General features: G+C 38.2%; 1 protein-coding gene across 4 annotated transcripts in view; it reads left to right on the top strand.

Annotated features, from left to right (window-relative positions):
- LOC137268569 (uncharacterized) overlaps positions 1–15,942 on the top strand; it is a 32,974-nt gene extending 17,032 nt beyond the window's left edge. For 2 of the 4 annotated variants that reach the window (XM_067803138.1, XM_067803137.1), the window contains 4 exons: positions 9,067–9,135; positions 9,946–10,250; positions 11,598–11,702; positions 12,386–15,936. In XM_067803138.1, the coding sequence (XP_067659239.1) occupies positions 9,067–9,135; positions 9,946–10,250; positions 11,598–11,702; positions 12,386–12,895 (989 nt within the window). In that variant the 3' untranslated portion in view covers positions 12,896–15,936. Of the gene's footprint in view, positions 1–9,066; positions 9,136–9,945; positions 10,251–11,597; positions 11,703–12,385 lie in introns of all 4 variants that reach the window. The other 2 variants (XM_067803136.1, XM_067803140.1) reach the window with 2 other exon arrangements.
- Positions 15,943–17,095: the final 1,153 nt, after the last annotated feature.

The raw sequence follows: 17,095 nt of genomic DNA, 5'->3' as shown, positions 1-17,095 counted from the left end.
CACCATATACGATGGAACCATAATCGAGTTTCGAACGTATGAGTGATCGATACAGGTGTAAGAGGGTTGCTTGATCTCCTCCCCACTTTGTGTTGGAAACAACTTTCAACAAGTCAAGAGCCTTCAAGCATTTAGTTTTAAGGGACTTGATATGAGGCAGAAATGTTAAATGGGAGTCAAAGATTAGGCCCAAGAACTTGGCCTCCTTTACAACTTTGATGGGAGTGCCATCTAGAGATAGTTCAGGGTCCTTATGTGGTTTATATTTTCTGCAAAAATGTATACAGTTAGTTTTGGATTTAGAAAATTTAAAGCCGTTTTCAAGACACCATTTATTTATTTTGTTTAAACACAACTGCAGTTGTCGTTCAATAGTATGCATATTTTTCCCACGACAAGAAATATTAAAATCATCCACAAATAATGATCCATCAATTGAATCGTTTAAAACTTTTGATAAACTGTTTATCTTTATGCTAAAAAGTGTGACAGACAAAATACTGCCTTGTGGAACACCCTGATCCTGATTGTAATGATCAGACAGGGTAGAACCCACTCGAACTTGAAACTGTCTGTCCTTTAAAACATTTGCTATAAATTGAGGTAAACGACCTCGCAAGCCGTAGTCATGTAGGTCTCTTAAAATACCATATTTCCAGGTTGTGTCATATGCTTTTTCTAGATCAAAAAAGATAGACACAGTATGTTGTTTATTAATTAGTGCATTTTTAACAAATGATTCTAAACGCACTAAGTGATCGACAGTACTTCTGTTTTTACGGAAACCACACTGTATATCAGTTATAAGGTTATTTGTTTCCAAGTACCAAACTAGTCGATTGTTTATCATGCGTTCCATGGTCTTGCAAACACAGCTAGTTAATGAAATCGGACGATAATTGGATGGATCCGTATGATCACGTCCAGGTTTATGTATGGGTACTACTATGGCGTCACGCCATGAGGGAGGAAAGTTACCCCATGTCCAAATATCATCAAAAATATTGAGAAGAGTTTCTAGGCAGGATTCTGGTAGGTGCTTCAGGAGTTGATAATGTATGTTATCAGCTCCAGTAGCAGTGTCATGAGCTTGATCAAGAGCAGTATGGAGTTCATGAATAGAAAACGTTTCATTATAATCTTCCCCATTATCAGAATTGAAATTAATAGTTTTCTTTTCTTGTTGTTTTTGATATTGCTGGAATTTTGGTACATAATTTGAAGAGGAAGAGTGTTTAGCGAGGGTTTCACCTAGTTTATTAGCAATATCTGATTTATCAGTAAGCAATTGATCTCCATGTTTGAGATGATGGACAGTAGATTTAGTACCTTTACCTTTGATTTTCTGGATCATGTTCCATACCTTGGACATGGGTGTCCGAGAATTTATTTTGGATGCATAATTTTGCCAAGATTGGCGTTTGTTTTGTTTAAAAGTACGCCGCGCTTTAGCATTTAAAATTTTAAATTTATTTAAATTATGTACCATAGGATGGCGACGGAAATAATGTTCTGCCTTTTTCCTTGCCTTCCTAGCTTGTTTGCACTCATCGTTGAACCATGGTTTTCTTATGTGTGGAACTACAGAGGAATTTGGTATACACTCATCAGCTATGGAATTCAGTTCATCAGTAAAACATTTAATAGCATCAATAAAAAGTTCGGGTTTAAGTTTTTCAGCACACAGTGTTTCATATAAAGTGAAGGAGTATAGTGTGTGATTACATTTAGTGTGAGGTGAAGGAGTATAGTGTGTGATTACATTTAGTATGAGGTGAAGGAGCATAGTGTGTGATTACATTTAGTCTGAGGTGAAGAAGCATAGTGTGTGATTACATTTAGTGTGAGGTGAAGGAGCATAGTGTGTGATTACATTTAGTGTGAGGTGAAGCAGCATAGTGTGTGATTACATTTAGTGTGAGGTGAAGAAGCATAGTGTGTGATTACATTTAGTCTGAGGTGAAGAAGCATAGTGTGTGATTACATTTAGTGTGAGGTGAAGGAGCATAGTGTGTGATTACATTTAGTGTGAGGTGAAGCAGCATAGTGTGTGATTACATTTAGTGTGAGGTGAAGAAGCATAGTGTGTGATTACATTTAGTGTGAGGTGAAGGAGCATAGTGTGTGATTACATTTAGTGTGAGGTGAAGGAGCATAGTGTGTGATTACATTTAGTGTGAGGTGAAGGAGCATAGTGTGTGATTACATTTAGTGTGAGGTGAAGGAGCATAGTGTGTGATTACATTTAGTGTGAGGTGAAGGAGTATAGTGTGTGATTACATTTAGTATGAGGTGAAGGAGCATAGTGTGTGATTACATTTAGTCTGAGGTGAAGAAGCATAGTGTGTGATTACATTTAGTGTGAGGTGAAGGAGCATAGTGTGTGATTACATTTAGTGTGAGGTGAAGCAGCATAGTGAGTAATTACATTTAGTATGAGGTGAAGGAGCATAGTGAGTAATTACATTTAGTATGAGGTGAAGGAGCATAGTGTGTGATTACATTTAGTGTGAGGTGAAGCAGCATAGTGTGTGATTACATTTAGTGTGAGGTGAAGGAGCATAGTGAGTAATTACATTTAGTGTGAGGTGAAGGAGCATAGTGTGTGATTACATTTAGTGTGAGGTGAAGGAGCATAGTGTGTGATTACATTTAGTGTGAGGTGAAGGAGTATAGTGTGTGATTACATTTAGTATGAGGTGAAGGAGCATAGTGAGTAATTACATTTAGTATGAGGTGAAGGAGCATAGTGTGTGATTACATTTAGTGTGAGGTGAAGGAGCATAGTGTGTGATTACATTTAGTGTGAGGTGAAGGAGTATAGTGTGTGATTACATTTAGTGTGAGGTGAAGGAGCATAGTGTGTGATTACATTTAGTGTGAGGTGAAGGAGCATAGTGTGTGATTACATTTAGTGTGAGGTGAAGGAGCATAGTGTGTGATTACATTTAGTGTGAGGTGAAGGAGCATAGTGTGTGATTACATTTAGTGTGAGGTGAAGGAGCATAGTGTGTGATTACATTTAGTGTGAGGTGAAGGAGCATAGTGTGTGATTACATTTAGTGTGAGGTGAAGGAGCATAGTGTGTGATTACATTTAGTGTGAGGTGAAGGAGCATAGTGTGTGATTACATTTAGTATGAGGTGAAGGAGCATAGTGTGTGATTACATTTAGTGTGAGGTGAAGGAGCATAGTGAGTAATTACATATAGTATGAGGTGAAGGAGCATAGTGTGTGATTACATTTAGTGTGAGGTGAAGGAGCATAGGTTTGGTCTCAGATCTAGTAGCAGATGAAGTAGCATAGAATGTGAAGAAGTGTCTTGTATTGCGATGAAGCGGTGTAGTGTTTGATGGATAGAATTGTGTCTGATGCCATATCTAGTGTGAGAAAAAAAATCAGCATTGTGTGAAGGCATCTTAAACATGAGATGAAGGAATCTGATGGCACCTTACATGTGATATGAGTGTGTGAGTTTAGTTTTACGCCGCACTCAGCAATATTCCAGCGATATGGCGGCGAGACTATAGTCGAGTCTGGACCAGATAATCCAATGATCAACAGCATGAGTATTAATCTGCGCAATTGGGAACCGATAACATGTGTCAACCAAGCCACTGACCCTGACCACCCAATCAAGGTTAGTGGCCTCTTACGACAAGCATAGTCGCCCTTTATGGCAAGCATGGGTTGCTGAATTCCTATTCTACCCCGGACCTTCACCGGTGACACATGATGTGAAGTAGCACAGTGTGTGACGATATATTTAGTGTGACGACATATTTAGTATGCAATGAAGCAGCATTGTGTGTGATGGCATATGTAATATTCGACGACGCAGCATGGTGATAATTGCATATAGTTTTTGACTGAACTTCAAACATGATGAGGGTTCTGGTTAGAGTAAGGTTTAGGGTTAGATACAGGGTTAGGTTTAGGCTTAGGGTAGGGTTTAGAGTAAGTTTTAGGGTTTTCGTTAGGGTTTGCGTAGAGTCTGATGCACCCAAAATATGAGCTGAACGTTATGGTGGCTCCTTAAATATGAGTGAATGAGTGAGTGAGTTAATATTTAACGCCACATCGGCAATGCTGCAGCCATATCGTGACGAGAACGATTAAATGAAAAAATATATATTAATTAATAGCACATATATTGTAAAACACCTGTCAAAGAATGACAGTAAAACTAGCTAGAATATCACAGAGTAGAATGTAAAACTAGTGATTAGACCTAAAACAAAGTATCTATAGAGGACAATACAACATAAAAATGAGCTATAGGTTGCCACCAACTGAAGGTAGATACCGATACAAAGGACCGTTAAATATGAGATGAAGAGGCATAGTGTGTGATAGCATGTCTAATACGATAATACAGGAGTGTAGTGGATGACAGCATATTTAGTGTGAGACGAAGTATATGGTGTTATTGTGTATCTGATGTAAGATTAAGCAGCACAATGTGTGATGCGAAATGTAGGCTGTGTTGAAGCTTCCTTGTTAGCTTCCATACTATGAATCGAGTCCATCGAGTTCAGTCAGGCATTTCTAAAATGTGAGCCATGGCCCACCAGCTATCTTTGCCACTTGATAAATCATTGTCGGCCATGTAAAGTAGGTGCATTGCTAAAAATGCTTTATGGTTCACCTTCTTTATTATACAAGGTCACAACGTTTCGAGACAGATCCTAGTCTTTTCTTCACCTGAAACGTTGAGACCTTGTATAATAAAGAAGTTGAACCATAAAGCATTTTTAGTTTGATTCCTCCAACTTCTAAATGCCTTTGAAACAACTTAGGTGCATTGCCGTTTCGGAAAGACGTACTTGAGTTTCTGCTTGAGTTCCCAAGCGAAAACAAGCTCGTCATGCGTTTCAGACATGTGTGTTTATGTATGTACAGACACGAATGTATCTATGCAGTGCGTCATGTTAAATATACAACAACAACTTCGTTCAGTGCACAGTGACATCTCACGAATGAACGAATAAGTTCCGATCGCAACCCTTTTGAGCATGAGTGGGACATATTACACTGTCGTGTGCAACAAAGAGATCCCTCTGAAAAGAGCCAGGTCCAGTTGGAAGCTGCGTTACACGAGGAGTGGCGTAGACAAGCAACATGACATTTTATATGGTCACAGATTCAACATAAAACATTCTGGGGCCATACTGTACAGACACGGTTTTGTATGAAAAGGAGTTTGGTTGTGGTGATGAAGAATTATCATCATAAACTCAACATAGATTCCGTTAGTGTGATAAAATATGTCAGCATTTTGGAAATTTTGAGAAGAGCTAAAACAGGATTAAGTGTAAAGTATGTTTTATCTTTCCGGTATGTTTTATCATACAACTTTGTTTCAATCCATTGTGAGAACCTTTTTACTTACCATACACTCCCCAAAGAGATGTTGGATAGACCCTGGTTCAGCCTTACAGAAAGTGAGTGTGTGAGTGAGTTTAGGTTTATGCCGCACTCAGCAATATTTCATCTATATGGCGGCGGTCTGTAAATAATCAAGGCTGGACCAGACAACCCAGTGACTAACAACATGAGCATCGATGTACGCAAATGGGAACCGATGACATATGTCAACCAAGTTAGCGAACCTGATCACCCAATCCCATTAGTCGCCTCTTACAACAAGCATAGTCGCCTTTCATGGCAAGCATGGGTTGCTGAAGGCCTATTCTAACCCGGTACCTTCGCGAGTCCTTACAGAAAATACAAAAGCAGTTATCTCCAATTAAATAGTATTGACATAATTCCGTAGATTAAACTGAGCTGGAACCATGTAAGTCGTAGGATCTGAAGTAGTTTTGTCTGGTCTCATAGGCCAGACCAGTTGATATTGACTGAAAGTTCCTCTTCGCAGTTTCCAATGACTTATTATTATAATATTTTTCATCACGAAAATGATTGTTATTGTAAGCAATATCTACTTTGAGAGTATACATTACATTGTGTGCTGGAATACCTAGTTAAGAGCATAGATCACGTTGTATGCTGGAGTATCTAGTTGAAGAGCATACATTATATTGTTTGCTGGACTATCTAGTCGGAGGGCACACATTGCATTTGTTGTTGGAGTGCCTATTTCGAGAGCATACATTACATAATTTGCTGGAGCATCTAGTTCGCGAGCATGCATTGCATTGGTTGCTGGTGTATCTAGTTGGAGAGCATACGTTACATTGTATGCTAGTGTATCTAGTGAGAGCACATGTGACAACTGTGTTGGCTGGCCTAAATTTAGTTGAAGAACAAGTAATAAAGTGTGTTATATCTAATGGGAGTCTTACAATGCCATGTCATGTCTGGTTTCTTTTGAGACAAGATGCATTCTGTGATATGTCTGGTATGATACACAGAGTATCACACTTCTGGTTTCTTGTGAAACATGATACATTTAATGGTATACTTGGTATAGTACCACCACCACAGAGTGTCATGAGATATCTGTTACGTCATAAATTATCACAGTGTTTGTTGGGATGGGTGGTACGATATACAGCATTACAGCTGATTACAAAGCTCTTACGTTACATAGCATCACAGTCTGCGATGACATATCTGGTATGGCAAAAAGCATGACAACATATGTTGGTATGGCTGGTACGTTATAAAGCATCACAGTGTTTGCTGACATATCTGGTGCAATCTATAGCACCACAGTAGGTGACAGCAAAGCTGATGCGATATATCGCATAACAGTAAATGATGCCAAAAATTTGATACGATACTTTGTTTCAGTGTGTGTGATGGCAAAGTTGGTACAGTATTTAGCCTCACAGAGTGTGATGGCAAAGCTGGTACAGTATTTAGCCTCACAGTGTGTGATGGCAAAGCTGGTACAGTATTTAGCCTCACAGTGTGTGATGGCAAAGCTGGTACAGTATTTAGCCTCACAGTGTGTGATGGCAAAGCTGGTACAGTATTTAGCCTCACAGTGTGTGATGGCAAAGTTGGTACAGTATTTAGCCTCACAGTGTGTGATGGCAAAGCTGGTACAGTATTTAGCCTCACAGTGTGTGATGGCAAAGCTGGTACAGTATTTAGCCTCACAGTGTGTGATGGCAAAGCTGGTACAGTATTTAGCCTCACAGTGTGTGGTGGCTACGCAGTGTATGATGGCTACGCGGGTGATATAAATTTAGGCATTAAAAGAAGACATGTACAGGTAGGTTGGGGAAGTTAGGCATTGAGGATCTAAGTGAAAATAGAACTTTCCGTGTCTGTTCAGCAAAAATCTTTTGAGTGATATATCATGAGCGTGAGCTTGATCTATGATCCCCTAAGGTACTCGTATGTTGGGACAATTTTTAATATTATTGAGAAAGAAGTTCCACATTTCGTTAATCTGCTACCTTTTCTGAACACAATTATACACTTGGCTGCATAAAGTTTACGTTTTCATCGGTCACAGCATTAAGTCATATAACCTCTTATGTAAACCACCGACTGAAAAATCAACAATTCAGCATTCATACTTTGCATGGATGATTTTATTTTTTCATGTCTTGACAAAAATATGCATCTCCTGAAAGGCAACTGCAGTTTTGTTGAAACAAAATTAACAACTGGTGCGTAGGAAACGGATATAGATTCTAAAAATTCAAAATTAGTTTGAAATTCTTACTTGGTTCTACGCTAGTATTTGCCGAAATAGAACCCTCACAAAGGCCCAGAGTTATATTTTAATACCGCACCTATTAAGGCATTAACAGAAGCCAAATTCGTAGGTCTAATTTAAATGAACAACATGTACAGCCTGAAGGCTCTTGAGTTGCTGAGAGAAAACACTTATATACATCGTATATGGTTGTCCCTGTAAAGGCAACCTAAAACTATTAGATTCTGTATCTCCAAGATCAATGACTTTGTCTTGGACCCTTTAGAACCTCTCCTGTCGAAAGCCTCCATGTCGAGGTCAACGAACCAAACCATGTTGCGATCATTGTAACACATCGGCTGATTGTTCTGCTGACGACGCACTTTACGAACGTTAATTAAAACTTCTACAACATTACAGTGGTAATAAACCTGTTATAAGAAGTTACATCCGTTATCTATGGTATCAACAAGCTATGGGCAATGAAGCCAATATAGCCAACTATTGATTACCCATACTCGCGTTGTCAGACCACATTTGCAGAGGTCATAGCAGATATAGAACATTGTGTATCCATTACGAAGGAAGAATCACTGTCAAGCATGTCCACGTTATCATCACAAGGGACCAGGGTCCCGTTTCACAAAACTCTCGTAAGCCTAAGATCTCGTAACTTTTCTCGTAGCATTTGTACCTGGTATACTGTAACATAGGAAGTGCAAATGCCACGAGGAAAGTTAGGCTTACGAGAGTTCTGTGAAACGGGGTCCTGTATTACAAAGCTTCAGCAAAGGTGAACTTAGTTGATTCATGAATCTTCAAATTGATTTAATTCACAAGTCCTGATGCACAGAGTAATTTTCTACACATGGGTAGTGTTATAAATAAATGACTTTAATGAATGAAGTAACGTAAAACAATTGTCCTCAGGAAAGGATACGAGTATGCAAGTTTTGCATAATTATATCTGAAGTATTTCTATACATGCCAGACTTTTTAAAATGCTTTACATACGTGATTTTCACTTGTGGTTAAACGTACCAAGTATTGCCAGGAACTGAAGGTGTCCGGCTCGCCGACTTGGTTGACACATGTCTTCAGTTCCCAATTGCGTAGATCGATGATCCTGTTGTTCATCACTGGATTGTCTAATCCAGCCTCGATTATTTACAGACCACCGCCATATAACTGGAATATTGCTGAATGCGGCGTAACCCTAAACTCGCTCACTCACTCATTTAAAGGTCAACCAGATTGATCTATGAGTCACCGCATTCTGGGAATATGACCCAGGCAAGTTCATGAAAATGTACATATAAACAGACGACTATTTCTCAAAGGCGAGTTGAAGTAAGAGTCGAAAAGGTGTGCTGGGCAAAGAAGCGGCTTTCGAAGAAAAAGTACATGTAATTTGTTATTTTAATCTGTAAACATGTGTTCTGTATTTACAGATTTGCAGAAGTCCAAACTGTGGTCGAAAATCCCAGACGCTCCTAAGTGTACGAAAGAGATGCACCCAGGTAAAGCTACATATGAAGTCTTTATATCTTTAGATACACCAATGCGAATATTTTCGCATAACGCTCTCTTTAAAATCGGAAGGATAACATTCCCCAGCCCTTTATTCAGAATCTAATTGGCGCCATATTTTGCCGTCTTGAATCGGTATTCAGTGTTTGTGCTGGCCACAACAGATACTGAGATGTTGGTGTATCCTAGTAGTATTTTTATGTTGTTTGAGTCAGTTCACAGTTACTTCTGTCTCGGAAATATGTAAAGTTATCCAGTTATGGTATCCATGCTATTGTTATGTTTTTAACATTCACTGTCTATTGACATATGAAAAATATTACCTATTTAAAGAATCTTGTCAATAAAAAGGTACATTCAGAATATGAATTCTATTGAATTATTCACAATTTCGTTCACTTAAACCAGAAAAAGGAGACAATACGCTCCACAAAGCCCTAGTCCATCCATTCAGGGGATAGTACTCGACAATATGCCCACAGATAGAAATGGTAATGCCAGCATGTAGAACAACGTTAACGATAAACGACAAATGCAAGAATGTTTATCTATGTAAACCTAAACACTCATGCAGCGTGTCATTCGTAACTTTCGTGGAAGTTCAAGTGATATCAGTGAATCATGTATGTCAGTGATATCCCTGATATCCCATGACCGATATGACTGTGGATCAGGGTGGCATTTTGTGAATTTATTCACTCTTTACAATTAACTAACATGCACGTTTGTCAATAACGTAACCAAGATTGGTCGTAACATTTTTCAATTTTCATTTTGATACCTTGTTATTTGCTCTTCAGGAGCGTTATGTACCGACCCAGACTGTCATCAGGATATTCCAGACCAACCTGTAGTCAGACTGCAGAACCTTCTCAACTCGATGCACTCAGAGAATTTGGAAAAAGTAAAACGAATCAATGAGCTGAAAGAATTGCAAGTACAACCCACAGGGAAACAGATTCTATTCCTTACTGGAGCATCATCTAACCATTTTATGGAATCCCAGGCAATGCTAAAGAACTTCCATGAAACCATCCCAGCAGTATTTAGTAATTATTCACTCAGATACTATGATCTGGGACTAACACAAGCAGAACGCGCACAGGTAAGTCAATCTAACCATCATGGCAAGAATCGATGACCACCCAGAAAAGAACATTCTCTGTAATACGATACATTAAATACATACCCAAGGGTTTACTACAGCTATAATTACACCTTTGTATAGGCATGTTGTTATCAGTGGGGCATGGGTATATTTTTTTTTTAGAAAACGTAAAATAACATTTTTTAACAAATGGAAGCTAGCACACATGTAACAACAGGTATTGTGGTGTATTATTGATGGTAATCCTTTGGAAACTGTTAATGCATATTTACGACAGATGACAAACCTAAAACTGTTATGGATTAGAGTTCCCATGATGTTGTGTGAACAAACAGGAAAAGCATTGATGGTCCATAAAATCACTAATTAGAGGTTACACTGGTTATGTTTGACAAGAGAAATGGTACGGCTTCTTGACTTGGAGGTCGGGAGTTGGAAACTACATAGAAATGAACCACAGTAAGTTTTTTAAATTGTTCTACACTTGCAGTATAGGACATTTAATGAAGTTGTCCACTGGGATTATTCTGAGATATCCTCCTCAGAGTATTATCCGTAATGCATGTATGAATAATTATTCACGGTTATGAACATTGAGTATCGTAGACATACTTCTGCTAGGCGGTGGGGTAGCCTAGTGGTTAAAGCCGAAGATCCGGGTTCGATTCCCCACATGGGTACAATGTGTGAGGGCCATTTTCTGGTGTCCCCCGCCGTGATATTGCTGGAATATTGCTAAAAGCGGCGTAAAACCAAACTCACTCACTCACTCACATTCGATTTTCCAATGAGTAAGAAAACGTGGACACCCAAACTGGCACTTATCATTGGATAACAATAATGTTCCAGTCTATGAATCCTTTAAATTCTTTTTGTTCTGCAAAATACATTTGATACGTATTATCACCATCACATGATTGTAATTCTGCAAAAATATATATCTGCCCATCATATAGTCAAAATTGTTCCATCGACTCTGCTTTTGGCACAGATTTCTCATGAATGTGGAAAGTGTTTTTGTTGCTTCTGTTAATCAGGTTTAGCAGTGAACAGTTAATTGGAAACTGTAGGGTGGAAAAGAAGAATTTTCTGTATGCAAAATTTGAAAAGTAAGGACAGTGAGCAGCATGCACGTTTCTATTCTCATTTTTGTTAGAATTTAATTATTGATTGTATCTTGTTAGATATAATGGTGCGTCGCTCGCATATACCTTTGGCGTGTTGTGCTAATTCATGTTCATATTTTGTCATGAATACGTTCATTAGCGTCCAGGCAAACCTCCCACGTCTTGGTATGACTGAAGTCAAACCAAAACATCTGACTGTTAAAGGCACTTGTTTCAGGTTGAGAAGCACTGCAAATGTGAGGTGAAAATCTTCCCAGTACAACAGTTGGACGATTGGATGAGGCGGTTGGAGTGTTATATTTGGAAACCCATAATAATACAGGTGAATTATTTCATCCAAACCTGGAATGTTTTGTCTGTTTTGGTCAAAGTTGATAGATGGCATCACTATCAGGATAATATTTGTTGTCGACGTACCTTACACATCAGTCATTATCAAAATTTAATCATTTACCAACGAACCATAAGGCAATATTTCCCTCTCTTCAATTTAGACTGTTAAGGTCTCTTATTGAACACATCAGCTGCAACAAGTTTAGTACAAAAAGGAACCTGTTGTGATATAAGTTACAAGTGTTCATGCAAATTAAGAAATACCAACTTTAATGGAGAATCGTCTGAAACAAAATCCGAAACTCCAACACCATAGAAATCCCAATCACTATAATATGTTGAAACAAGTTCCTGTTATGCCTACAAGGGAAAACGTAATGATATCACTGATTGTTACAACTCCAGCATCATAGAAATCCCAATCACTATAATATGTTGAAAAAAGTTCCTGTTATGCCTACAAGGGAAAACGTAATGATATCAATGATTGTTGCAACTCCAACACCATAGAAATTTCAATCACTATAATATGTTGAAACAAGTACCTGTTAGGGAAAACGTAATGATATCACTGATTATATCATGTGCTCGAGAAATGCGAAATGCTAACCACATGTGTACAATTTGTTTTTTATTATATCTTGGAAATGAAACGAGTCTGCTGACTTTCAGGCGAACATAAAGTCTGCTGACATTGTGGTATGGATGGACACTTCCATCAGGCTACCAAAAGAAGGGTTGAAGGAAGGTGTGATGAACGTTCCCCTTCAGGGCCTGTCCATCGGAGGTGGGGGAGGACGAACCCCTACATTTATTGACACAAGGATGATCAACTACTTCAATACTACAGCGTGCATGTACGCGCCATTCACCATGGTGGAAGCCAATTTCATGATGTTTCACAATGAAGAGTTTGTGAGAGATGCCATAATTGCACCTTGGATGGCATGTGCTGTAAATCGTAATTGTATGTGTCCTGATGGATCCATTCTATATTGTAATTATAGCCAGAATAAGTATGGCATTTGCCATAGGTATGACCAAGCTGCAATCAGTTTAATTGCAATGCAACTGTTTGGAAAACATGTCGAGAGTTTACGAGCAAAGAATCTTAAGAGTGAAATTAAAAGAGGCGATACTTTTGAATATTTCAAATATTTAGATTCACAGGTGAAGCAATAGGGTACCTGAAAAGAATATTCTTCCCAGTCGAGTCAATCGATCAGGAAACATACTCCCAAATAATTCACACCTAACAATTTGTCCGATTGGAAGACCTTCCTCCTCTTTGTCTTTGTAATCCACCCATAATCAAACAATATCGGCTCATCGTGTTAGCAACACATTACAGGAATATTTGTACATTGTTGTGAATCTTTTTTCTTGGAGAAGGTTAATCTTGGAGAAGTTTATACGGTAATGTGGCGTTTGATTGATGGGCTGATGGACATTTGAAATCATTAGATTGTGGGAAAATTTGGAATCGGCAGAAAAGTGCCAAGTATTTTTGTGCCAGCAAGGCAGAATCAATAGGTTTTACTCGTAAATTTGCAACCAGTTCCCGTTCGAGAATCTAACCATGAATGGTAATGTCATTCATTCCGTCCAACGCCATAATCACGTAGGTCTGATAGTTCAGTATGATTGCTGATGGAATTAACACATCAACGACTGAATGAAGTTACACCAATGGCGAATTGACTACGACGTCTCAAATATCGTTTAAACCGAACAAAAAACATAAGAAATAATGTACAAACAGTTCATATTACCAGTTTTGGACTATTTTCAGTCATGAGATAATTCTACCAAACACAGACAGATATACTTGAAAAGCTCAGTGTTGATGCTCTAAGAACCTTGTGTGGTGCTATTCGTAGTACCAGCCATCATGAAATGCTAGTATACATATATACAAATAAACCAATCATCACCCGTTATGCCGTAGAAGATAATATCATAAAATGGCTATGTTTTACAAAATGGTTAATAGCATTACGCCAAGGTATCTCTGTAATCTTATTCGGCCTTGAGTATCAAATTTCGTTGGTTACAATCTTTGCGATGATTCAAATCTTCAGACTAATAGACTGTAAGTTTGTAAATTTATGCGAGGTCCTTTCTGCCGGAATTATGGAATTCAATATCGGCCGAACACACGGAATAACCGAGCCTATTGAGAATCAAAAATGCAATTTCAAACGATTCTAAGAATCCACAGTAATTTTGACTTAAATTTCGGTATCAGATTTTGTCAAATCATACATTCTTGAATGTAGTGACCTTAATGAACACAGATATGAAAGATTTATAGCTCTAACATCATCTTGTTCTTGCTGCCATAACTAACAGCGTGAAGACTCTGCTGATTATTTCTTTTCTTGTACCCTTTATGACGATATGCGTAAAATGATGTATTTTATACTAATAGCTTCCACCTAAAATCAGTTTTGTTTAAAAATCGAAATCTGTTCCACAATAGCAAACAAAGAACTTTTAATTTCAGTGGACTCGTATATAAATTTAACAGGGAGATATCCAAAATAAGTTGCCTGTATGACATATACTGTTTAACAATGATTGGTGTTATTTCTTGGTTTAGCATCATGATGATTTTGTAACATTCACATTGTGCAATCATAATGACACGTTGACTCTTCCTGTCATTGTATCCCAGAATGGTAGTTTTATAAAATGACGCTTGTTTACCAATCTGGCTCCTTTCTTTGGAAAAATATGTTTAAATCATATGGAAAAAGGTATCAGAATAAATTGGAAATGGTACAGAAGGCAGAATCACCTCCAGTGAAGAACATTTGGCTTAAAGGGTAAAAATGATAATCCTTTGAATGTTATAATGATAACAAATTTAAAGCTTTTAACTTTTCAGAAAGAAATAGATATTACGAAACCACCATATTTCAATGGTAACTTTGCAAGCTTTCGTGCCTTCTGGTCTTCTTTCCATGTACTGTTTTGAAATCCACTACACCGATAGCTGAAAACCAAATACATAATATGCATGTATAGATGTTCACTGGTCACGAGGTGGAGAGTGGGTTGATGTTCCCTGTGCTCGAAACGCAAGGGTAACATAAACAGACATCGAGGGTACATCGACCCATGGGCCCCGAGGGACCAGTGAATAACGTATTTATCATACCGAACACCTCAACGTACATTGTGAACTGTTTGAAGCATGGGTATCGGATCGTACACACAGCAAACCTGTTTGAATCAAACGATTCGAATCTTGCATCTTGCTGTTTTTCTCTCATATTGTTTTAGTAATATGTTATGGTGCAATTCCCCTTCTTAGTATTCAAAGGGACTACATTTGAACATTTTGTTAAAATGTATTTATAGCTTTCGGTAGATTTTGCAGACGACACATGAAAACACACATTTTTCTCCCTTCCATCGTTTTGCATTCGCAAAACATCGGTACTTTCCGTGTATCATGTGTCATTTCGTGTTATTTGAGATAAAGAAGTATCACAACAAAACACAGAATGAGCTGCCATTGGTAGCGGGATATACTGAAATGTAGTTCGCTTGTAAGTGGGGTAGATTGACAAAAGAGTTAGTGTGAGGTCAAATAAGTGTGCATGCATATATATGCGTGTGTGCGTGCGTGCGTGCGTGTGTATGTGTATGTATGCGTATTTATTACTCGCCCGTGGAAGATACTGCAGCGTAATATTTTTACAGCAATATTACACTAGTGTAATACCGCTATACGCATGACGTCATAACGCTTGACTGTGCGGAAAACAAATAGTCATCGTACTGTAGGCAATTTCGCCGCAGTTTCTATCAATTTATGATGGAGAGTAATAAACAGAATACTAAACTCGCGTCTGTGAAATACCATTTCTATTAAATTCGTGAAAGAATTTGAATCAAACTCGCTTTCGCACGTTTGATACGAAATCATTAACTCGTTTAATAAAAATGGTATTAAACGGGAGGTCGTTTAGTAGCCTCTATGTATGCATGTATTTGTACATGTGTGTGTGTATGCATGTATTTTGTACATGTGTGTGTGTATGCATATGTGTGCTTGTATGGATGCAAATTGTGAGGTAGTGATTGGACATTCATGTCTGTCTGTACGTACGTACGTACACTAAACCTGTCTGATGCACAATAAACCTGTGAATGTTTCACAGAGGTTGGAAAGATGTAACTTCAAAAGATGGAAATAAAACACGAAAAGAACAGAAAAAGATAGCTTTTTGTGTTCAAAACTAGAGTTTCTCCATGGTGTGGCCACCAATATCAGACCTCATAAAAAGCAGTATATGCATTTGAACACAATTTACTTTCCTTTAATACAATATCAATTGATATCATTTTACACAGGACAGGGTTGCAAACGTATCAGTCCAGACGCAACTCCTATTAGACTCGCGGATTCCACTAGCCCATAACTGATGCAAAAGACCCGTGTGGCAGATCCTATCAAATGCTTTGCGCGCACCTCCTTGTCTCTATCCATCGCCTAAGCTATATAGTCATACAAATGAGTGAGCTGGTCCCGTGCAACCCTAGCAAAATTTGTATCTCATGGAAATAAATAGTATATCACGGTCGTTCTTATACAGTACAATAAAAGACTGCATACACAATAACAAATTTAGCATCATGAAGTTAGTATCAGTCTCTAGATAAACATGCATTAAACGTCACAATGCAAACGTTTGTTTACACTGGACATTTAATTTGCTTTATCTTATGATCAATTTTTTCTTACATCACTTGTGTTATATCCATTTGAATTACAGACACGAGTTCAACTTTTCCTGAGTGTTTAAAAATCAACTATGCGTAAGATGCAACGACAAGTCCACTCGGACGATATGGTACTCACGTTCGTCGTTTCACTCTCAAAAACGCATGTGCCGCATGACACGCCAAACTGATCGCATGCGTTCTTGTGCAGAACATGTACTGAATCTCATTTTATTGAACACCGTAATATATGTGTTTCATTGTGCATAAAAAAGAAGCTGCATGAGACACTCCGACGATATGACACGTACTATCATGTACATACAAGAGCAGCCGCTTGAAGTGTTCGAACGAAATGATATGTCTTGTACTGTACATAGAAGAAGAAACTGCCTTAAATACTCAGAGGACGTGAGAATTACATTGCTGTTCATGAGAAAAGCGTCTGTATGAAATACTCGCAGAAACTGATATGAACTCTTCTGCACACGCAAGAAGCAGCTGCATGAAATACTACGACGATATGATATGTACTGTACTGCACATGCAAGAAGCAGCTGCATGAAATACTCCGACGAATTGATATGTACTGTACTGCAAATGCAAGAAGCAGCTGCATGAAATACTCCGACGAATTGATATGTACTG

The sequence above is a fragment of the Haliotis asinina genome, chromosome 16 (assembly GCF_037392515.1).
Source record: "Haliotis asinina isolate JCU_RB_2024 chromosome 16, JCU_Hal_asi_v2, whole genome shotgun sequence".
Lineage (NCBI taxonomy): Eukaryota > Metazoa > Mollusca > Gastropoda > Lepetellida > Haliotidae > Haliotis > Haliotis asinina.
Note: the sequence above shows the minus strand (reverse complement) of the source record. Positions and strands in the feature narration are given on the sequence as shown.